Source organism: Scyliorhinus canicula, chromosome 5, assembly GCF_902713615.1.
Source record: "Scyliorhinus canicula chromosome 5, sScyCan1.1, whole genome shotgun sequence".
Taxonomy (NCBI): domain Eukaryota; kingdom Metazoa; phylum Chordata; class Chondrichthyes; order Carcharhiniformes; family Scyliorhinidae; genus Scyliorhinus; species Scyliorhinus canicula.
Window position 1 is genome coordinate 37,821,398 of NC_052150.1, and position 25,244 is coordinate 37,846,641.

The following is a 25,244-nucleotide window of genomic DNA, read 5'->3' on the forward strand; positions in this document are numbered from 1 at the left end:
CAGACCTGCTGGCTAATAAGATTGCCACTGCTATCTGAAGTGGGACTTCACCCAAGTGAAGGATGGAAGTCCAGTACTCAGCCAAATTAGCTGTCGTGCTGCTCTGATCGACGGGCAATGTATTGCCCACCAGCTCTTCCGGGTGGAACGACAGGAAACCCAGTCGCCCAAAAATTCCTGCCACTCCTCTGTTTTCAGTCCAACGGCATTAAAAATCCAATCGGAGTTATTTGTTGTAACAGGAACTTAAATTTTGATGGTAAAACTATATTGTTGTTACTTGCATTTAAAACGATCATGTCTTTCAGTCTGGTTGTGTAAGTGGGTCAAATGATCTGGCCTAGTCTCTAGTGTGGCTTCAGCCATGGTGTGGAGTGTCAGCAACTTGCTTTTGGACCAGCTGGAGAACCCTTGTCCACACGCCATACACAAGAGCCACTGCCCCAGGTAACGTTCTCAAATTCTGGAGCAGAGCTTAAACCCATTACCTTCCAACTGAAAGCAAATGTACATTTATTCCACTGCTTTCCAAATCCCTATTTGTATAGTTAATAACAGTTAATCTCTTCAGCAAAACTATTGGAGCATGTGGTTACAGGATGAAAATAAAGGGGTACTATCATTTGACATAAACTAATTAAAATAATTTGTTTTTAAAAAAGTCTAACTTTGGATTGGTAATTTTAATCAAAGATGTATGCTGTGCTAGGTAGACTACCTGAATGCAAATAAGCTGTTCACACAATGTGCAAAATAGTTTGAGTCAGGCTGCAAATATGCAAGTTAAAAGTGGGCGTATGGATAGTGTTACCACATTTGTTACTTACAGTGTAAATTTTGTGGGGAAACTAATAGCATCTCCACTAAGTGCGTTCTGGGTGGAGGCCAGAGGTGTGGCCACCATATTTAAAGCTCCTGCTTTAATCAGTATAAAGAAATAATAGATGGTAGCATCTGTAAGAAACCATAATGCAATGAGCTAAATATGTAATTAAAAAATACTTTTAAAATATAAAAACAATATTACAGGTACAATGTCTCAAAATCTGGCTGTCGAAAACTGGCAATGTCCACAAACCAAATATATTAAGCTGCAATGCATGAAATATATTATTAGATGCATGAAATACCTTACTGGCTTGTTTGACTCAGTGCTGCATTTGCAAGCCTGTCTTTTCCTATGATTCGAGCAACCTTTGACCCCACTTGACCCACTTCAGTCCAATCTGCCTGACCTGAAAACCAGCAAGATCCAAAATCCAATAGGCATTGGACCAGAGGTTGCCGGTTTTCCGATATAATAATAATAATCGTTTATTGTCACAAGTATGAAGTTACTGTGAAAAGCCCCTAGTCGTCACATCCGGCGCGTGTTCAGGTAAGCCGGTACGGGAATTGAACCCGCGCTGCTGGCCTAGTTCTGCATTACAAACCAGCTGTCTATCCCACTGAGCTAAACCAGCCCCGATATGGGACCTGTACTACATACACTTCAATTCATTCAGCTATAGATCTTACAATTAATTATTTCTTCGGAATACAAGAGGCTTACAAAATTTTGGACTCTTGCGTTTCTCTCGCCACAGGTGCTGCAAGACCCAAATTTTTCCAGCACTTTGATTTTATTTCCTTTACTTAATTATATCTGTATATCCAAAATAATTGCTAGTTGATTTTAATACAATTCATTGGGAGCATTGTGTCTTGGCCTAAACTAATTTAGGCCTCATAAGCTCTACTTCCCTTCAGATCCCAAGAGTCATACTGGACTTGAAATGTTAACTGTTTCTCTCTCTACAAATGCTCTCCCCACCTGCTGAGGTTTTCTCACACTTCCTATTTTTAGTTGAGGATCACGTTCCACATAGGATCATGTTCACATCATATATTTGCTGCACCAAGTTTTAAACCAGTTTTTAACCAAACTACAAATCTAGCTGCAATTAAATCTATCATATTTACAGCTCATTACTGTGTGGATCAATACTATGGACAAACAATAAATTATCTATTACTATCTTCATAGGCTGGCTCAGTAATCACTGGGCAGCACAATTTAAATGCCTCCATAGCAGTTGCTCCAGATCAATTAGAGGGGATGGCTGCCAGCTCCGTGTTTCCACGAGGGAGCCCTGACCAGACACCTGGATGGTGTGCAGAGATAGGATGTCCTGTACCTACACCCCCCCCCCCCCCCCCCCCCCCCCCCCCACACCCCACCCCAAACCTTGTGCTAAGCGACAGGGCCATTGAGTGGATGAGTGGGACCCAGGTCTGCACCGTCATAGGGCACCTCAAAGAAGCTCCTCCATCATGACCTGTAATGGGGCAAGTAACAATAGGCTTCACCATGAAGCCTTGCATTGGGGTGTACATCGGTGTATTTTATGTGATGTAAACTCTTATAAGCATTGGGGTACAATGCTTGGGACTTCAATCAGTGGCAGTGAACTTTAGCACTTCAGATTTCATTGGCACAATTGACTTGTCAATGAAGGGTGAAGTAGCATATCACGCAAATGACAGCCCCTTGTGGTAGACAAGGCACGGCACAAGTACATACCTAGAGACCATCTTCATTCTCCCACTTCACTGCCTGCCATACAGACTAATTCCTGACAAACTCTGAAGACACTCGGTGAATATTCCGTGAGGGGTGGGGGGGAAAGAGAAGAGGTCTGGAGAAAGTGCTCGCTAATGGCATGCTGATGTATTAAAATTAGGTTCCCAGGCACCCATGGAGTGATTTGCACTACTCCACTGGCGAGGTGCATTCTGGAACTCAAACATGCTGGTGAGAATCATGTTTTTCAATTCTCTCTGGACTTTGAGCCTGTGCCCCATTTCTCATGGATGTAGAGTGAAGGTTCGAAATCACACCTTATATCTTTTCCCACTTTAAAATGAAATTACCCATTTTGTGAGCTGCTGAGCAGATGAAATCAGCCTTTAATGGAAGGCGGATTTCTGAAAGGGCAATACAGCCCCTCGATGGAGCAAATCCGCTAGCTGCTTTCTCCGTGTGGTCTCCTCTTTTATTGACTGGCACTCCCTCACACTTTAGTTTGTTCAGTTCAGTAAGAAGCGCCAACCTCTTTTCACCTAAGTGCAAAAATAAAACAAAAGATATAGTTCTACAAATCAATTTGTGCATATTATTCTTCAAATTGTACAATCATATTTTACGCTGCAATGTCAGATTTATTTTATGTAGCCTTCCAATCTGAATGCTGTCAATTGTAAACTGAACTTGATATAATCCATCCCAAGGGAATATGTACAATTTGGCTTCGGAAAAATGATTCTAAAGCACTGATAATTTTATTCCAAGCATCACCCGTTGACTGACCAGATTGGGGTGCATCATCACCTCGAAGAAATTATATTTTGGTATTGTTAAGTTTTCTTTGACGTTTATTTTAGGTACAATGCCCCACCATTGGATAATTTGTTGATGATTCAGAACTGAGTGTATAATAGCATAACTAATGAGAAGTAACCAAATACTTAATTTTAGCTTTTAATATACTTTAAATGGCAAACAACAGAGAAAAAATGGTAAATTCAGGCAAATAGGTTTAAATTCAATATTTTGAAAATTCCTAATTTCTTAACAGCTGTTTGGTCAAAAATTAGTTTTCACACATTTACCGTTCAACTATTCACTGTCCTCGCCAAACACCACTGCATAACAGTTTTGCACTTGATAAAATTGTACATTTATAAATTATATCGCAACCTCGTGTTTCTTACTGGCAATCAGTAGCAGCCTCTCAGCTTCAGCTTCCTGCTGAGATCCTTTCCCATGATCTTCATCTGTACAGCAGTTTAAAGCCTGACTTGCCTGGTGGATAACACTCTGCTGGATATTTATCTCATTGTTCAGATTCTTCGAATGATAAAGTGAAACCAAGTAACACAAGACAAAAATCAAATTAAGGGATTTTAGTGTTCCAACTGACAGAAAGTCTGTTGACTCTGTCCCACCCCAAAAAAATGAAATCCAAACAAAACCAAATACAGTTTGTGCTTCTGACAAATACAAATGAAACTTCATTTCTTTCCTTGTCCCAATTTTAATGCTTTAATTCAAAATGCATAATTGTGATGGCAATCAGGTTGATTTAATGTCCAGCATGCTATAGTCCTCTTGCAATGAAGACATTACCTTCATCTTCTGTTTAATGGTAACTGAACTTAGAGTTGCACTATTTCTTTCCTCAAGTCTTTGAGAAACATCCTCTTTACGGACAATGACTTGTTTCACTGAAGGGCGCTCGATATTCTTAATTCTTTGAGACCTATAGGCATCAATGCTGTGAAAAAAAAGGAGGGGGGGGGGGAGAAAAACAAAATCAACATTACAACACAAGATGGATTCAAATTATACCGGGAAGGGGGGGGGGGGGGGGGGGGGGCACATGATGCTAGCATGGAAACAGCTGTGTTTCTGTGGGATCTGACACTGCTCATTCATTAATCACCTCATTTATCACGCATGCGCAGCCCATACCTACCTTATCCAGGAGTAAGAATTTCATGTAAGAATGTCCCTGTAAGACAGAAGTCAGAAGCAACTGGGGTAGAAGCAACTCCTCAACATGGTGACTTAATCCCCAAAGGGGTTCTCAATCCAGCACTCTTAAAAGCATTATACCTGATGACTGCTATTATTATTAATAAGGTCACTGCAAGAAACTTGGGTTATTAGCGCAGAATATCAGTACTCATCGTATAGAACTGCAGAATACTTGCAAAAGCCTCAACGAAGCAGAGGAGAGAATCCTTACTGTCGAAAATGCAAGTTCCTGGGTTGAGACCCGCTTGCAATCCTTGGAAAAGCAGCTACACGGTATGTCAGAATTCCTGGATGATTTGGCAAACTGAGGCCAGAGAATAAAATGTCCGGGTTGTTGGTTTACATGGAGTTGAGGGCAAGGTTCCTGTTAATTTCTTTGCCAGTTGGCTGCCACGTTTTCTTAATCTGGTTAAGAAAGCTATCCGTATTAAGTTAGAAAGGGCACATCATATACTGTCTTTGAGGCCAGGGAGTGTCAACTTCCCGGTCCATAATTAAGCGTTTTCATAACTTTAGAGATCAATAAATATTAGTGATAGATATTAGTTTTCTCTTCTTTGTATACGTACGTTTACAATGATGGCAAATGCTTTAAGGTCTCCTTTGCTTTTAATCATGATAAATAGGAGTAGCACCACTGTTGGTATGTGGGCAAGTGGCTTAAGTCTTAATGGGAGAGGTTAGAAGGCATAAAAGCAAGTGGCACTCATCCTTATTGTGGTACACCTCATCTCTTTTTTGAGGGGAAAGACTCCTTGGTGTAATGATGAGAAGTCTATAGGTTGTGATGAATGTAAGAAATTGAGATATATATTTCAGATTTGTGGCAGTGGTATTATTAAAAACATAATTTTAAAATACATACAGGCAGTATGTTTGCTAAACTGTAATTAAGGTATTGCAAAAGAGTGAGTTAAACATTCATTCCAACCACTACGTGGTTATAGATAAAGAGCTAATGGAACATTGTTTATATTTTGGATGGTTCCATGGAGTGTAGATAATTTGAGGGATTGTATTTAGTTCCAGCTAAACAGGTCATTAAACTTAGTAGGGTATGGATGATGTGATTAACAGTAGCCAGGTTGGTCTGTAATTTTGAAATGTGTTATAAGATTTTAAGTTGAACAGCTGTTTACCATAGGACTTGAGCCTGACAAGATAGAAATGTAGTGGATCTACTCTTGAAAAGATTTCTCTCCAAAAGTATCTACACAGATTAGCAACTAACCTGTTCTGTCAACTTTATTTATAAGTGACATTTGGACTGCATTGGGTTGCTTAATTGGAATTAGTAACAGGTTAGGAAAACACCCTTGGAACAAACAACTTCGGAATTGTTTTGTATTTTGGAGTTAAAGAATCATTAACTGGTTCCTGCAAGGGTTGAAGCAGATTTCATATCCTAGAAAAACAATTTATACTGTGTCAGTGGCACTCCTGTATAGTTGGAAATGGGGGAGTTATGTTTTGGTGCATGCCTCATCGAGGCATGAAAATGTCTGGCTTGTAAGCCTTTTTCTATTTTTGTGTCAATATCCTATTCCTAGGGCAGCACGGTGGCCTAGTGGTTAGCACAACCGCCTCACGGTGCTGAGGTCCCAGGTTCGATCCCGGCTCTGGGTCACTGTCCGTGTGGAGTTTGCACATTCTCCCAGTGTCTGCGTGGGTTTCGCCCCCACAACCCAAAAACGTGCAGAGTAGGTGGATTGGCCACGCTAAATTGCCCCTTAATTGGAAAAAATAATTGGCTAATCTAAATTTAAAAAAAAATAAAAATATCCTATTCCTTCTTTGGCTGAATAAGCCAATGGCAGTAGCTACTTTGAAACTTTGCTCCTGGAATATGCGGAGAGGAGCTCATCCTACGAACAGAAATAAGATGTCTGTCCTTAAAAAGGGAAAAAGTTAACATAGCTTCAATGCCAGAAACTAATTTAGATGGTAAGGAGCACTGAAAACTGTTGAGGGACTGGGTGGGGCAGGAATTTTTTGCCTCATTCTTGACCAGTAACCAAGGTGTTGCAGTGTTAGTCAATAAGAATGTGTTATTTAAAATGCAGGACTGCATGAAGGATTGTGTGTGTGTGTGTGCGCGCGCGTGTGTGTGTAGGGGGGGTGGGGAAGCAATAATATCTAGGATATTATATAGCTATTATATGGAGAAAATGTCTCGATCATGAATGTTATTGGTTCCCCAAATTATTTTCCTGGTTTTGATACTGAAGTCTTCATGGACTTTGCTGAATTAAAATGAACTAATTCCTTTACCAGGTAGGGCAGCACGGTGGCGCAGTAGTTAGCAATGCTGCCTCATGGCGCCAAGGTCCCATGTTCGATCCCGGCTCTGGGTCACTGTCCGTGCGGAGTCTGCACATTCTTCCCATGTGTGTGTGTGTGTGTGTGTGGGTTTTGTCCCCACAACCAAAGCTATTCAGGGTAGGTGAATTGGCCACACTAAAACTGCCCTTCAATTGGAAAAAATGAATTTGGCATTCTAAATTTTTTTAAAAACTAATTCCTTGACAGGTGTGGACTTGAATTGAACTGTCAATCATAACCCTTTGATGAGACAACCTTCCCGTAAATGGGAATCACCCTACCCAACAGACAAAGGCCTTGGCATCAGTTTGCGAAGAGGTAAGGTATTTAGATGTGTGGAGAAAACTACATCCTCAAGATATATAGTTCACTTTCTTTTCTGCTCCCCACCAATGTCATGCCAATAACAATCCTACACTCAAAGTGACTTCCTGCACTCTAGATAGAATTGTGATTTCTGATCACGCACCTGTGTTTCTGGAATTTTTATTCAAGGGAACCAGTCCCTGGTCTAGATTTTGGGTATTTGATGCATCTTTGCTCAGGGATCATAACTTTGTCTCGTACTAAGGCTGAATTTGATCTCTTCTACTCAGTCAATTTTCTCTCTGATGCCCCTCAATCCTGCGGGAAAAATGCAAGGTTTATACCAGGGATTTGGTGATTTTGTATACAGGCAACAAAAGACGTAAAATGCTACAGCGACATCGCCAGTTGGAGGTAAAATTGGCTGAAACTGAAAGGTACAGGGAATATGGCAGGAATCTTAGCCATTCGTTGCTGAAAGATATTAATGTAACTCAAATGGCACTGGACCTCTTGTTAACTCAACATGTTGAGAGGAGTATAAAGTTTGCCAAACAAAGGATTATACAAGTTTGGAAGCAAATTGAGTAGATACCTGTTATTTTGTAATAGGAAGAGGGTAGTCTCTAGGGCTATTCCCACCTGGTAGACTCCAAAGGGTAATGGGATGATTAAGATGGAGGATATTAATAGGGCATTTAAAAGTTTTATGCCAACTTGTATAAAACAGCCCAGGAATGCATCTTCTCCTTCCTTAAACTCCCAACAATTACTGATGGCCAACGGATGGTCCTGAATTCTCCCATCGCTAGGTGGAAGGTGGCTCTCACCCTGAAGGAGCTTCAGTCTTGTGGGGCCTGAGGTTTTGGATGTGAATTTTATAAGGAATTTAAAGACTTACTGATAGATCCTTTGATTAGTGCGTATAATCACTCATATGAAGCAGTCATTTAGTGAAGTGAATGTTTCCTTAACTTTGAAGGCAGGCAAAAATCCTGAAGAATGTGCATCCTATAGGTCAATCCATTCTTGAATTTGAAATTGCTGTCTAAGATACTAGTGCAGCACCTCGGAAGAAACCTCCTTATGATCACCAGGGCAATCAGACTGGGTTCATAAAGGGCTAGAATTCATGTAACAGTAGGTTATTACCTATGATTCAGGCCATTTAAAAGCAGACATTAGATGGTTTAGTATCTCATTGGATACAGCTGAAGCTTTGGATCAGGTGGAATAGAATTATTTATTCTGTATGCCACACATGTTTGGGTCAGGAGGGGAGTTTGTTAAGTGGATACAAGTGCTTTAGAAAAGTCCACTGTAACTACGCGCTCGTAGTTGCAGATCTGATCATTTTAGTTTCCAGTGAAGGACAAGACAGGGTTTCCCATTTCCCCATTATTGCTCGCAAGAGTTATTAAGTCCCTAGTAGAGACAATGATACATGATCCTTTGGTATCTGGGTTATTCAGCAGAGGATAGCAACTCAAGAAGCAGATGATGTATTGCTATTTATATTTCAGCCGGACACTTCTGTCCTTGCTATTATTGATGCGTTGGGTGGGTTTAGCCTTTTCTTATAAAATCAATTTCACAAAGTTTGAGACTATGCTTCTGGGAAGGCTGAGAGACCTTTCCCCTTTGCTAACTTCCCATTTAGATGTCCATTATCAAGATTTACTTATTTGGGTATTTTTGTTACCCCTCTTTCAGACATTTGTACGGGCAAACGTCACCCCCCCCCCCATACTTACTTCTATCAAGTAGGACCTACATCGTTGGTCCTCCTTACCGATATTGTGGCTGGATAGGATAGCATTGAGTAAGATGAGTGTGTTCTCTAGGTTATTGTATCCTTTAGTTGCTGCCAATTTTGCTTTGTGCTAAAGTCCGAAAGGAAATTAATGGGGTGCTTAGTTCTTATAGATGGAACAAAAATAAACCTTGCTTAAAACTAACCTAACCGCAGACTGCCTGTTCAAAGCAGGTTTAGGGGTACCAAATATTAAAATGTATCAGTTAGCCTCTCATCTTAGATTCATACTTGGTTAGCACTGCTTTCTCACACCACCGAGGACCCAGGTTTGATCCCGGCCCACTGTACTTGTGGAGTTTGCATATTCTCCTCTCACAACCCAAGAAGATGTGCAGAGAAGGTCAATTGGCCACGCTAAACTGCCCCTTAATTGGAAAAAAGAATTGGGTACTCCAAATTAAATAAACATTTTTTTAAATTAAAGAAGAAAAATCTTGCATTCATACAAGGGGTCAGAGAAGAGCCTTAATCCATTTGGCTCGATATTGAAACTGACTAGTCTGGATGGTTTCTCAGGGATTTCAAGGCTATGCCTGTCATAGACACTCAAAGCATGGAGGATGGTCAATGAGCTGGAAGGGAGATCTAATTTAACTTCCGCTCTCTCTATCCCATTGAGGGCAATCTGGATTTCCCACTAGGTTTTATGGACAACGTCTTCAAAGTCTGGATGGATAAGAGTTATTTCATAGAATTGACAGTGCAGAAGAAGGAGGCCATTCAGCGCATCGAGTCGGCACTGGCTGTAAAGTAAAAATGGAAAAATATATAATTTGAAACATGGAAGTCTAGCAAAACCTGACCTGAGGATACATGAGAAAATGTAGGGAAAAATCCCACAAAGGGTTAACAGCAGCTGCAAAAGAAGGTTTTGAAATGCAGATGGCCTTTATCAAACAGGCGTTAAGAAAACAGCTTGTGACTGTTCAAGTTGTAAAACTGATGCATGTCTTTCAAGTCACAGCAGATTGAACTCTTAGTTACGTGGAAATAAAATAATATTTTGCACCTTCTTTGAAGTTAATCATTTTAGTAAGCAGCTAAAAAAGAATTGCCAGGATCTTCAGCTGAATTGGGTGACAAACGTTTAGGTGTGAAATTCTGCTGACATCAGGTGAATATCGGAAGCTGGAGACAACGTGTCCATAAGAACACACGTTAACCCCAAATCGGAGTCAGAGTTCTGACAAGCTAAGGGCACTATTTGGGAATAAAGCAACTTTAGAAGTGACAGGAACCAGATGTAACACCCTTCTAGGATCAAAGCACTTTTGAACATCACAAGGGAAAAAATGCAATCAGAGTTCAATGAGCTAAAGTCATGCTCAACATGAATACATAGTAGTGTTAAAAATTATTCAGATTAAACGTACCTTGAAAAATCAAGAGTAAAATAAAGTTACTTAATGATAATGTCATATGAACTTAATAACTGCTAGAAGGAGAATATAAACCCTTGGGGACAGCCAACAGAGTCAGCTCTCCATACCTGTCCTCGGTCATGGGAAGGAGAAAACAGAAACCGAGCGGAACAGTGAATCCATCTGAGGAAGACCAAAAGCTAAAAAAGAGAGATTATCATGGTAGACCTGAAGGTCTTTTCAACCAGCCAGGAGAATCCAGAAGCAAGATCTTTTTACTTTTCTGTAAAGATGGTGATTGCATCTTTTAAAAGAAAAAATACAATAATGAAATAACTTTAAAGTTTTAACCTGAAAGAGTGGTTCTTACAAAGTCTACTTTACTTATTTAGCAACACGGGACCCAGGATCGATGCTACTAAGTGATAAGTAGATAAAATCTTCTATGAAGATATGGGTTATACCGGGGGTTAACTTGAAAATATAGATTGACCCGAATAGCACCCACCTAAGTCTGCTTCGGAGTAGCAAGTGAGAATCCCTGTTCACAATTTTGAATGTCTTACTGACCCTTTTTGGTATGGGGGAATTCGAAGACTAGATTTAGATTTAGAACAGTACAGCACAGAACAGGCCCTTCGGCCCTCGATGTTGTGCCGAGCAATGATCACCCCACTCAAACTCACATATCCACCCTGTACCCGTAACCCAACAACTCCCCCTTAACCTTACTTTTTAGGACACTACGGGTAATTTAGCATGGCCAATCCACCTAACCCGCACATCTTTGGACTGTGGGAGGAAACCGGAGCACCTGGAGGAAACCCACGCACACACGGGGAGGACGTGCAGACTCCGCACAGTGGTGAGTTTTTTACTTCACGGCTCTTGGAAAGAACACCATAACCCAAGCCCACACCTCCACCTACACTCATAACCCAGTAACCCCACCCAACACTAAGGGCAATCTAGCATGGCCAATCCACCTAATCTGCACATTTTTGGACTATGGGAGGAAACCCATGCAGACAGGGAGAACTTGCAGACTCCGCAGAGACAGTGACCTAAGCCGGGAATTGAACCTCGCACCCTGGAGCTGTGAAGCAATTGTGCTAACCACTATGCTACCGTGCTGCCCAATTTGCTGCCTATTTGTAGGCTGGGTGATATGTTTTGCGGTGCTTCCTTGTTATCTTTCGACCAAATATCACCAACTTGATAACCCTTGATACTCCTTTTTTTAAAAAAAAGATATCTCCAACTCAGAGACTTTATCCATAATAAGGCATCTCTGCATCTCAATGCTGTCTCCCCAGTGGAAAGAATCCTGACATTCATGGAACCCAAGCAAGTAATAAGTATGTTTTGTAACATTATGCATTCTAGATCTTGTGAGCATACTAATACTTTGCAGTGAATATTGATGAGGAAACTTGGGGCAATACATAGGAAAATGCCAATAGCATTTCAGTCTGTAATAGAACAAAGGAACCTCAGTTCAAAACATTATACCGTTACATCACGCCAAGCTTAAGCCACAAGTCTGACCCGACCACATCCACATTGTGTCAAAAGTGCAAAGTAGTCAAGGGAGGGTACCACAGATTGAGAATATATTTGATATGACCTGAGAAAATGATCCTTTCAAACAAGTCCCACAACAAGCACGTTTAACCGTGTGTTTCCTGGTGCTCACGACGATGAGAAACAGATGGTTGTACAGCACGAATCATTGGGGCAGCACGGTAGCATTGTGGATAGCACAAATGCTTCACAGCTCCAGGGTCCCAGATTCGATTCCGGCTTGGGTCACTGTCTGTGTGGAGTCTGCACATCCACCCCGTGTGTGCGTGGGTTTCTTCCGGGTGCTCCGGTTTCCTCCCACAGTCCAAAGATGTGCAGGTTAGGTGGATTGGCCATGATAAATTGCCCTTCGCGTCCAAAATTGCCCTTAGTGTTGGGTGGGGTTACTGGGTTGTGGGGATAGGATGGAGGTGTTGACCTTGGGTGGGGTGCTCTTTCCAGGAGCCGGTGCAGACCAGATGGGCCAAATGGCCTCCTTCTGGACTGTAAATTCTATGATAAAATCTATGATATTGTGTAAGGGGCCTCAGCCGGGATCACACAGCTGAGGCCGCACATAGCCCCATTTTGTATACTGCGCTCTGCTTATTGGAGCTCCCCAGTGCAACGAGACCAGAACGCCATTTCAAAATGGTGTCCCAACCCCCATAATGGGCAGGATTTACATAGAGACATTGTGCGAGATCGCATTGGATCTCGTGAGTCAGGTAGATCCTGGGAGCGGGAGCGGCCACGCTGTGCATGGCAATTGGATCGCGTCTTTTGTTCTTAATTCTGGGGCTTCTAGATTGAAAGATGATTGACTCTAATGAAAAAAGGTTGTATAATATCCTAAAATTCGATTAGCAACAAATCTCCTTCAGTTCAGAATTGGTATAAAATTATCATGGAACATATCCCAATAGAATTCCTGACCTGTATTTGCCGATCCAAATCTGATACTTTTCAGAATGCAGAGGGGCCCTATCTCAAATATAATAATTAAGCTGAACCAACTATGCTGCTGTCCTCCTGTCTTTTTCTGTCTTCATATATGGAGAAATATTTATGCTGTGTAGAGTACCAAAGTACAAAGAAAAATTACAGCACAGGAACAGGCCCTTCGGCCCTCCACGCCTGCGCCGATCCAGATCCTCTAACTAAAACTGTTGCCTATTTTCTAAGGATCTGTATCCCTCTGCTCCCTGCCCATTCATATCTCTGTCTAGATACATCTTAAATGACGCTATCAGTTTGAGGGCATTTGTAAAAAATGGAAAAAGAAAAATATATTTTTAAAACTTCTTCTGACATGAGAGCCAATTAAGAGTTGACAATGCTGCTGGTTCAAAATTCCACAGCTATACAAAACAGATTGTTGAATAAATGAAGATTAATTAATCAGTTACAAATATCACTAGGACAATTTGCTTTGTTTGTGCAAGATCATTCCAGTTTTCTGTTTGTCCCAACCTTACCCCAGAGACTGACTAAATAAGGTCAAATTTAAGTTAATCGTCTACAAAGAAAACAAACAACAAAAGCACTTGATAGGAGGAAAGTGCAAGCACTTCCTCGCGTTTGTCCAATTTTCTGTGAAATAGAATTTAAATGGATTAGTAAAGTCACATTTCATTTGCACAGGCTCCTCCCAGTACCTCGAGAGACTTTAATGACTCCAGTCAGAGCTGCAGTGGGTGTGTGCTGGGGGAGGGTGGCGTGGCAGTCAGCTTGGATGTGGGCAAAGATCAGTGGTACATCAAGTCCCGAATCTGGCATATTCTCATTCCAATTCCAGCTGTAACCTGGTGGATTTGCAGGCAAGTGGGGAAACCCCCATGGAGCTGTTGACTGTAATTTCAATATTAAATTCCCCAATCCCCATGGAACAGAGTGGGTATGGTGAAGAGATGCAGTTCAAAGCCAGCAAGACCCTCAAAGCAGGGTCGACAGGGAGAGAATCAACTCTCTCAGCATACATGATCCCCACCATTACCGCAGAGGGTCCAGGCATTCATAGCAGTTACATTTGCAGCTTCCTAGACCAAGAACTCCATTCCAGTTGACAATGAGGGCATGCACTGCCAACAGCTATCAACAGAGACCGCCCCACCATTCCATCTTTGGTTCTGTCTTCCTCTGGACAGGGGGTTAGGAATTAGAGGAATATTTTGCATGGAGGGGAGAGAAGGGCAACACTTTAAAGAGTAACTGTAAGTCATTGGTATCTGATGGCCCTAAGTTAGTTTCAGTGCTGGTTGATCTATATGGATATGCAAAAAGGTGCCTGGAGATAGAGGAATGAGTGGAACTGTAAGGTGTATTTATGAGAGGAATATTGTGCAGGAGAATGCTGGGAAAGTCAAGTGCAGGGCTCGGCACCTGAAACTGTTGTGACACTTATCTTTTGCATCCTTCAGGGCCTTTTTTCTCTTGGGTCACCACATACATGTTTGAGGCACCACATTTCTGCTGTTCACTTCCTCAGCCAATTTGCCAGCCAGTCTGCAGCTGAGGGTGGTGCTGCTGATAAGCAGCCAAGCAGGATTCTTCAACGTGCGATTAGGGAAGTGAAAGCCAGGGCATGAGCCCTCTTCCCCACGTGTAGCTCTGGCTGCTCCAATATCCCGAAGATTGCCACATTTGGGCATGGCTTCACTCTCACCCCACAATCTTGGACATTGCCTCAGAGAAGGCTGTCCAGGACCCAGCCAGTTTGGGACAAGTCAAGAACATGTGGGTGTGGTTGGCCAGGCCCCTTTCACATTTATCCTCTACCTCCGGGAAGAACCTGCTCACTCGGGTTCTGGTCAGGTGTGCTCTGTGCACCACTTTGAACCGCATGAGGCTAAGCCATACGCAGGAGGCAGTGGAGTTGGCCCTGCTCAGTGCTTCGCTCCAGAGTCCCCACCCCACTTCTGCCCCAAGTTCGTCCTCCCATTTCCACCTGGACTCGATTAGTGGTGTTTGGGCTCTGTCCAGTAGCTGTCCATACATTTTCCCACTGAGTCCACATTCTTTACTGTCTGTATTTATCACTTCATCTAATAATGTGATCTCCGGGGCCCTGGGATAGCCTATTGTCTCTTTGCGGAGGAAGAGCTTTATTTGCAGGTGTCGCATTTCTTGTCCTGTCGTCAGTTCCCATTCCTCCGTTAGTTCATCCAATGTCGCCAGTCTATGCCCTATGTAAAAGTCCTCAACTGTCAGCGTGCCCCGTGCCGTCTCCATTTCTTAAAGGTGGTGTCTAGCATGGCTGAAGGGGGATCTGCGCTTGCCGCAAATGGGGGGCCATACTAGTCAGCCTGAAGTACTGTCATGATGGGCCCACTTTTTCAGTGTGGTCGCTACCACTGGGCTTGATGTGTAAGTTCACTCCAGCCCTGGCCCCACACCGGAGGGACATGTTCACAGACTCGCTGGAGAGGGGCACCTTACCCCCTACCCTGGTGCAGGCCACAATTTGATACCCAAAAAAGACAAAGACTCGACGGAATGTGGATCATATAGACCTATTCCACTGCTACATTTAGACATGAAAATACTCACAAAGGTCATGGCCAAAAGGCTGGAAAGCTGCGTACTAGAGGTGGTCGCAGAGGACCAAAGGGGTGTTGTCAAGGGTAGGCAACTAACTGCCAACATCAGGTGGCTGCTGAATATAATGGCTCTCCCCCTGGAGAGAGAACACCAGAGATGATCATCTTCTGGGATGCAGAAAAGGCCTTCAACAGTCGAATGAAAGTACCTCCTTGAGGTACTGGAACGGTTTGGGCTAGGAGCAGGATTCACTGCCTGGGTGAAACTCCTATACAACACTCCCAAAGCAAGCGTTTGAACTAACACAGCTCTGAATAGTTCCAGCTACAAAGGATGTCGATTGTCCCCGCTCTTATTTGCGCTGGCAATTGGAGCCCTGGCGATAGCCCTGTAGGATGGGAAAAGTTGGAAAGGCACCCAGAGAGGAGACAAAGAGCACAGAGTCTCACTCTATGCGGATGACTTGCTCTTGTATGTCGCGAAGCCACAGGAAGGACTGAAGGCAATCATGCAGATCCTGAAAGAGTTTCGAAACTTCTCGGGTTGCAAACTCAACCTGGGCAAAAGTGAGGCATTCCCCAGTTAACCCAAATGGGGGAGGGACAGAGTTGGAGATGCTCCCGTTTAAAATAGCCCAAAACAGATTCCGATACCTGGGGATCCAAATAGCCAGAGACTGGACACAGATCCACAAGTGGAACCTGACTAGTCTGGGGTAGGGGAAGTTAAAAAGGACCTACAGAGGTGCAGCGCACTCCCACTCTCCTTGGTGGTGAGAGTGCGGAGGATCAAAATGAGCGTGCTGCAGAGGTTCCTCTTCCTGTTTAGATCCATATGGATGTTCATCCCCAAGGCCTTCTTCCAAAACATAGACAGCCAAATCATGGCATTTGTGTGGCGGGGGGCTAGGATCCAAGAGCTCCCGAACCGACACTGCAAAGGAGGACAATCAACGGTGGCCTGGCATTAGCAAACCTGCAGTACTACCACTGGGCAGCAACGGCAGAAAGAGTGAAAGGATGGGTACATGAACCCAATTCAGAGTTGGTGCGGATGAAGGAGGCTTCCTGCAAGGGGACAACCCTCCAGGCTTGGGTACAGTAGCACTCCCATCCCCCCTCGGCAAAATTTGAGGCCATGATCCTTTTAACTAGAAATCCTTCCTTTGACAAATTCAGCATGTCATCCGTCTCCTCCATCTGGTCGCGGAATTGGAAGCAGGTTTCTAATAATAATTGTTAAAGAGATACAGCAAAGTCCACTTCAATGACAAAAACAGTTTCCAGGGTGACTACTCTCGTCCCTGCTCCCTGCAGGTCTAGTTGGATAAAATTATATCCTGTCTTTCCCCCAGCAAAGGAAAGAAGTGGTGATATAAAAAAATAGCAAAATAAGCCAAAATACAAACAAATGCCAAAAAAAACCAAAGAAACTATTATATGCTCAAGACTGATCTCAGAGCAGGAGGTCAAAAGGGAAAAACACTAACAAATGAAAAGTTTCAAATGAAACTCATTAAAGAAGTACTTTAAAAACAAACTCTGGTCTCATTTATTTTCTGAGCGTCCTGAACCATCTTTGTATTATCACCTGTATAACAGGCTGTGGTCACTCTCAGCAGTATTATTACCTGTATAACAGGCTGTGGTCACTCTCAGCAGACTCTGCTCTGGTCATATTTCCTCCTTGCAATTGGCTCTTCTTTGTTTTGACTGAAGGAATACTGTCCTCCTGTGTTCAGGATTCATTGCAATATTTGCAGAAATTAGTTCATATAAAATTGATCAATTAAAATGTTTTATTTTTTTTAAAAGAGTACCCAATACCACCCCCCCCCCCCCCCCCATTATGGGGCAATTTAGTGTGGCCAATACATCAACCCTGCACATCTTTACGTTGTGGGGGGGTTGAGACAAAAGCAGACGTGTGGAGACTGTGCAAACTCCACCTGGACAGTAACCCGGGGCCGGGATCGAATTTGGGTTCTCGGCACTGTGAGGCAGCAGTGCTAACCACTGCACCACCTTGCTGCCCAAAAATGATCAAATATGCCCTCCTTCTGCACTGTAGGGATTCTACAGCACAATATTAATTTCTTCAAAAGCAACATTTCTAAATTTAATTGAGCCAAGTAGATTCTTTAATATATTACTTAATTAAAGCATTTCATATTTGTCCAATTTGGTACTATTATGAACCATACTTCCAGACTAGCACTTCTGTCCAAAACATACAAAAGCAGATATTAAATGCCCAAAATAGCAATGTATCTGTTTCTAGCATTAACAATCCTTAGCTCGATGAGCATGCAAATTAACAGAATAGGGGAATAAAAAAATTCAGATGCATAAACACATAGGATTACAAAAAACTAAAATCTCACCGCTGGTTTTGTGACAGTATCAACAGTTTCCGCCAATGGAGCAAGTGGTGACGTTGGAGACATGATCAGTTCATCATTTTTTTCCTCCACTGCACTTCCAGTTTCGTTGCTGCACACCTTCCTCTCATCCAATTCCCCATCAACATATTCTTCTTCCATGACCCCATCAAACAGGTCATCAATGATATCAGAACTGTTCATTTCTTCATCGTCAACATTCATCTCAACTATATGCACGGTTTCAACTTTATCTGGCAGAAAAACATCAATGCAGATTAAATTTTAAACACCAGGAAACCATAATTTATAGAAATAGATTATATTTTGTAACTCTATGCAGAGTAAAGCTCCTTCTACCCTGCTCCAACAAATTGCTTCAACCAGAGGTCAGAAGAGCATCACTTCAAACAAGTACATATTTTCCTCTTATCCAACATATATACAGCATTAGATAAGGAGAAAAAGGGAGGCATATGGCAGATATTGAGGGCTCAAAACAGCAGGTGCCCTAAAGGTGGATAAATTGTGCAAGAGGGAACTTAAACAGGAAATTAGGAGAGTAACAAGGAGACATGATAGGATAACTGGCAGGTAAAATAAAGGAAAACCCTAAGATGGTTTTACAAGTACATTAAGAGTGTAAGGATAACGAGGGATAGAGTAGGGCCCATTTAGGACCACAGTGGTAATGTGTGTGGGGAGCTGGGTACTGTAGGTAGGGTTCCAAATTAATGCTTTGTGTCTGTGTTCACGAGAGAGAGAGAGAGAGAGAGAGATCGAGAGAGAGAGAGAGAGATCGAGAGAGAGAGAGATCGAGAGAGAGAGAGATCGAGAGAGAGAGAGATCGAGAGAGAGAGAGATCGAGAGAGAGAGGACAGTGTGGGTATAGAAATCAGGAAGAAGGACTGTAATAAAATTGAGATTAACATAGACAGAGAGGAGGTCCTGAATGGTCTGGGAGGCTTCAAAATAGACCAATTCCCAGGGTCAGATGAAACGTAACCCAGGCTACTGAGTGACGAGGGAGGAAAGAGAAGGGGCACTGGCAATAATTTTCAATTCCTCTATTGCCACAGGAGAGACGCAAGAGAGCAGTGTTATGCTCTGGTGCTTGGCCGGATGGAATTAGTGCACTAGAGAACATCTAGTTTGTGGCTAGTTGACTGTTTATTGATTAACAATAACGTGGGTCAGATAACAATATGAAAAACTATTAAAACCACTATTAAATTATTATAAAATTATCCAAAAGCTATTACAAATGCGACTATCCACTACGATAACCATCTCCAGCCTCCCGAGGTTGCAGTGTCACTTGGTTGTTCTTTATTGGCACTTGCTGGTTTTGGAGGTCGTATTTGTCAATATTTACATCACTGCTTATGCATATTATCACATCCCCTTTCCTTTGGAACTTAATATTTACATGCATTTAAATTAAATACACAATACACACGATATGCATAATACTTCAATTATTTACATATTCAATGGCGATCACAAATTCAATCTGTCTGGCTTTCCTCGGTGTCTTGTCGACCTGCTAAGCACTGGCTGAACTTGATTAACTGGCATTTAGAGGTTTCTGAAAATGGTTCTTGTGTTTCTGTGCTTTGCACATCTTCAGCTTGTTCTGTTTGTGCGTGTTTAGGTAGAGTTTGTTCAGTTGTCCTGAGATTGATCTCTACATTATCTGGTGGTTCTGAAACAACAGGTTGCTAAACCTTCCCGTTTCTTTGGAGAACTTGCCCTTGATCTGTGACGATGATGGTTGACTGCGAGCCTGATGGCCATATTACCATTGCATAATTCAACCATCCATCAGGATCTTATTTCCTGACTGTCCTTCTTTGCTAACAGTTGCAGACATCTTGTAGATCTATCATAATACTTCTGCCTTTAAAAAAAAAATTGAGCTTCTTCACGAGTTTCCGATTGGTTGGCTCCTGTGAAATATATGGCAAGGTGGTTCGGCGTTGTTGATTCATTAACAATTATGAAAGTGATAACCCATTAATCAATGGTGCTGCTCTATAGCTAAGTAACGCGAGATATGGATCTTCCCTGCTGCCCATTGCTTTTTTGGGTAGCTGCTTCACACTGTGAACACCCTTTTCAGCATTCCCATTGGATTGCAAATAAAGAGGACTAGATGTGATGTGTCAAAAATCATAGCTCAGTGTGAACTCTGACCATTCATGGATGTTAAAACATGGGCCATTGTTGTTCATGACAACTTGTGGTATGCCATGACAAGCAAAAATATACTTGCTATGTTTTGATGACAAACCTGACTGATGAGCTGGATAGTTGTACCACTTCTGGAAAATTAAAGAAATAGTCGATCACTAACTGATATTCTTTTCCTGCGAGATAGAAAAGTTCTATTCCCACTTTCTGCCATGGATTCGCTATTATTTCACCCAGGTGCATGGATTCTTCTCGTTGCTTGTACTGAAATTTCTGACAAGTTGCAGAGTTTTCTACCATCATCTGAATGTCTTGATTTATGCATGGCCAGTATACAGTGTCTCTAGCTCTTTGTTTGCATTTTTCAATGCCCAAGTGTCCCTAAAGAATCTTCTGTAGAATCATAGATATTAGAGATTGTAGTATGACAATCGCTTTTTGCCTGAGCAAAAACCCATTGGCTGCACTTAGTTCCGCTCGAATGTTGTGATATTTGGAACAGGATCCTTTTGGCCATCCCTCAAGATGTTTTATGATCCTTTGCAGCACTTCATCCTTCTTGGTTTCTTCTTTGATCAACTTTGATTTCGCATTGGACACTGGCAGTGTCTCGGTCACAAGATTTATGTGTAATTTTTTTTTTTTAATTTAGAGTACCCAATTATTTTTTCCAATTAAGGGGCAATTTAGCGTGGCCAATCCACCTACTCTGCATATTTGGGGGTTATTGGGGAGTCAAAACAGAAATTCATCCCAAAGAGGAGGAAGCATTACAAGGGGAAGACAAGTCAACCATGGCTGACAAGGGAAGTCATGGTTGAGAATGACAGTTCAGGGGATTTTTATTTTGAGACAGTGAATGGGACTGAGAGTTGGGATTTGGACTTGGTTGATGGGAACGGGGATGGTATTTTACTTATTGAGGGTCATCTGTTTGATTGGGGTTGATTCTCTGTTTCTTGAATTGGGGAGGGGGGGGGTTCCGTTTACATGTATTTTGGTTTTCTTTTATTTTTATTTTATGGGTTTGGTATTGTTCTTTGATATAAGGGAGATGGTTTTTTTAGGACATGTGAGGCCAGATTACTGACAAGGGGGTGCGGAGGAGAAGGTGCTCACCCACTGGCAAATGAAGGTTGACTAGTGAACGGGAGTGTGGGGGGCAGTCGTTGGAGCAGGTTTCAATGGACCTGGGAGGTGTGAATGGTGGTGGGAGGGGATCGATACTTGGTGAGGTGTTTGCAAGAGGAAGTGGAAGGGGGATTCAAGGAGGGAGTGGGTTTGAAGGTAACAAAAGGATGGGGTGGGTCAGGCCAGATGGGCAAGCCCAAGGCTCTGGTGATGGCGGATAGGGAGTGAGAGACCTCGGCCAGAAAAGTGACATGCGGCGCAGTGGGTTAACCCTGATGTCTCACGGCGCCAAGGTCGCAGATTTGATCCCGGTTCTGGGTCACTGTCCGTGTGGAGTTTGTACATTCTCCCCGTGTTTGCGTGGGTTTTGCACCCACAGCCCAAAGATGTGCAGGCTAGGTCGATTGGCCACGCTAAATTGCCCCTAATTGGAAAGAATGAATTGGGTACTCTAAATTTATTTGAAAAAAAGATCAAAAATAATAAAAATAAAGAAAAGTGACATGGTACACGAGGGGGTTAGGGGGGCCTCTTAGGGGAAGAGATCGAGAGTTTAAAAGCTGATGTGGTGAAGCTGCAGATCCATTTGAGGGTGAAAGATCAGGCGAGGCCGAGGGACTCGGGTGTTTCATTCAGGGCGTCAAAGAAAGGCTCGGCGATATTGGTGAGCAGGAGGATGCGGTTTCAGATTGAGACGGTGGTGGCTGATCAGGGGACAGGTACGTGGTGATAATGGCAGATACATTAGAGGGGAGGATGCTGGTGGTGGCAAACGTATGTGGCACCAATTGGGACGATGCATGGTTTGTGAAGAATGTTGGGTGCAATCCCGGGTCTGGATACCCATGTGTAGCCATCTGGGATGGCCACCGACAAAGGATCCTGGGAAATATGGCCACCTGCAAAGGACCATGGGAAATATGGTCAACTCAGGACTCAGACTCTCAAAGCTTATGTATATTGGCAACTCAGATAACTAGACGCTATCGAAACCCCCAGCTACTTTGCATTCTAATGGCCCATTTCCCCAGAACAAAAGACCTGTACTCAGGTAACAGATACAGAAACAGACTCATCGGCGCCACTCCCTTGCTCAGGGAGCCCAAAAAGCCAAGGTCAATGACCGCTCAGGACACACCCAGCCATCAAGGCAACTGCCACTTTATTGGCCAAAATTGAAGGCAGTAATCGAAGCCTGTCGAATTATTGGGTCCAAAGCTAAGGACTGCCCAAAAGAGCGCGAAACCCCAGAAGGATAAAGGGAGACACTGCCATGTGTTCAGTCTCTCTTGGCCCCGACCTACGCCTAAAACCAAATGCAGCATCACGACTAGAAGACAAGTTCAAGACCAACAATCGCTACCAGACGGATGAGCCCAGCAGAAACAAAGTCACTTCTCCAAACCCAGCCACACAAGATCCGAACAAAGGCCTTGTTCCTCTGCATAAAGTCGGGTGCCTGAAGTTAAGTACAGGTTATTGTAGTGTGAGGTGTAATTTAGCTTGTAATGTTTTACGTTGCATGTCGAAGTAATTCTTGTGTGTAAATAAACTATCATTGAACTTGAACTAACAAACTGGTTGTTTGATCTTTGATCGATATCCGGTAAAACCTTGTGGTGGTATCATTTGATACCTGGCAATTCTGTAAAGCAATATTAATAACTGTCATATCAGTATCCAGTTAAAAGAGCTACATTATTGGCATCTCCGGTGCAAATTGGCAACAGCTGATCGGGGGGGGGGGGGGGGGGGGGGGGAATGGAAGATAGCATTGGAACCAAGGGTGGACAGGTCCCAGCCACACTTGCTGACCTAGTTACTGGGAGGCAAAGGCATTGGCTGGGCTCATGAGGGAGATGGGAACAGTGCACCCGTGGAGGTTTTATATTCAAGAGGTTGAATACTCCCTGGTGCAGAAGGTGTATTCGAGGATTGACTTTTTTGTGGTGGGAAAGCTGCTGTTGGCTGGGGTTAAGACGTCAGCGTATTCCGCAATGGTTATCTTGATCAAGCTCCGCATTAGATGGATGTGATTTTGGAGAACGGGGCATCCCAGAGGACAGGGTGGAGAATGAATGCGGGATTACTGGTGGACTGGAGCTTCTGCGACCAGATAGGGAAGGTGATTGAGGATTATGTGAGGTTCAATTGCACAGGCAAGGTCTCGCGGCCAGTGGTCTGGGAGACGATCGTGTTTAAGACCACGGCGGATAGAGAGGAAAAGGAAAAGGAGGAACACCAATGTCTGATGGGAGGAGGTGAAGGTGGAAATTGGGAGGATGCAGGCAGGGAAGGCAGCAGGGCACGATGGGTTTCCAGTCAAATTTTATAAAAGATTTAAGTATAGGCAGGCCCTTTGATGATGGGAATGTTTGAGAACACAATGGTTAGGGGTGCCTTGCCGCAAACAATGGGGCAGGCTTCCATCTTGCTGCTGCTATAAAAGGACAAGGATCCAGTTGAGCGTGGATCTTATTGGTCCATATCTCTGCTGAACATAGGTGGCAAGATACTGGCGACAGTTCTGGCGGAAGGTTGGAAGGATGTCTCCAAAAGGTGATTGGGGAGGAACAGACGGGATTTGTAAAGGGAAGTTTTCCTCGAATGCGAGCAATCTGTTGAACCTGGTGCTTTCTCCAGCAGAGGAGAGGAAGATGGAGGTGGTGCTGGATGCAGAGAAGGTGTTTGATCGAGTGGAGTGGAGTTATTTGATGTGGTTTTGGAGAAATTTGGGATTGGGTCAAAGTTTATGGTGTGGGTGCAGCAGCTAAATAAGGAGTCGGCGGTGAACATGTCCCCTCTTCTTTTTACACTGGTTATAGAGCCCTTGACTATTGTGGTGAGGGGCTCGAGGTTGTGGAAGGGAATAGTGAGGGGGTGGGGGCGGTGGAATGGGGGTGGTGGAACATAGGGTGTCCTTACATGCAGATGATTTGTTGCTGTATATTTTGGTGCTGAGCCCTTCAGTGGGGCTGCTCCATAAATTTGGGATGTTTTCAGGTAGAAATTAAGTTTAGGGAAAAATTTGTATTTTGTGGTCTCCCCTCCAGGGGTGGGAGCAGGGAAGGGCTGCCATTTCGGCTCATTTTCGGTATTTGGGGGGCCAGGTGGCCCGGGATTGGGCAGGGCCTACAAGTTTAATTTCACAAGCTAGGTGGTAGGGTGAAGGCTGATTTGCTGAAGTGGGACTACCTCCCTCTGTCATGGGCGGGCCAGGTGCAGGCAGTAAAGACAAATGTTCGTTTCAATGCCTGCTGGCGTTTTTTTAAGGAGGTGGATAGGCTGATCACCTGGTTTGTTTGAGTGAAGATGGCTAGAATTATGATAGTGATACTGCAGAGGGGACGGAAGGTTGTGTTTTGGGGGGGGGGGGATGATGCAGGATTAGTCCTCCCAACTTTGTATTATTATTGGGCTCCAAATTCAGAGAAGGAGCAGGGAGGATGGCTTTGTAGGTGAGGATGGAGGGTTCTTGCAGGGGGTCAGTGTTGGGGGTGCAGGCAATGGCGCAGCTCCCAATGGCTCCAGGGAAGTATATGACGAGCCCGGTGGTGGTGGCCACATTGAAGATCTGGAGACAGTTTATGCAGCATTTTAAGTTGGGAGCTGGGTCAGGGGATGCTGATCAGGGGGAATCATCGGTTCAAGCGAGGAAGGGTGAATGCAAGATTTTGGGGATGGGAAGAAAGGGGGAATTAAGGAAATTAAAGATTTGTTTCTGGGAGGGCAATTTGCAAGTTGAGGGGTTGGGCGAGAAGTATGGGCTGATGCGGGTTATATGGAGGTGCAGGACTTTTGTGAGAAGTGTGTTACCGACCTTCCCAATAGTGCCTCCCTCCTCGCTGTTGGAGGCATAGCTGTCAGTGGGGGGCTTGAAGAGTGGGTTGTCTCAGCAATTTATGGGAGGATCTTAGAGGACGACAGGGTGTCCAAGGGGGGGATTAAGGCAAGGTGGGGGTGGTATGAGGTGCTGCAGAGGATAAACGCCTCAACTTTCTGTGCGAGACTGAGACAGATACAGCTGGAGGTAATTTACAGTGCGCACTTCAC

The 25,244-nt window shown here is 43.5% G+C and overlaps 1 protein-coding gene across 2 annotated transcripts in view; it reads right to left on the reverse strand.

Moving 5' to 3' along the window:
- anln (anillin, actin binding protein) overlaps positions 1-25,244 on the reverse strand; it is a 156,550-nt gene that overhangs the window by 52,765 nt on the left and 78,541 nt on the right. For both annotated transcript variants that reach the window (XM_038796920.1, XM_038796921.1), the window contains exons 10-15: positions 17,871-18,121; positions 17,118-17,218; positions 4,169-4,316; positions 3,754-3,889; positions 2,914-3,102; positions 828-954 (exon numbers count right to left, since the gene is read on the reverse strand). In XM_038796920.1, the coding sequence (XP_038652848.1) occupies positions 828-954; positions 2,914-3,102; positions 3,754-3,889; positions 4,169-4,316; positions 17,118-17,218; positions 17,871-18,121 (952 nt within the window). The remainder of the gene's footprint in view (positions 1-827; positions 955-2,913; positions 3,103-3,753; positions 3,890-4,168; positions 4,317-17,117; positions 17,219-17,870; positions 18,122-25,244) is intronic.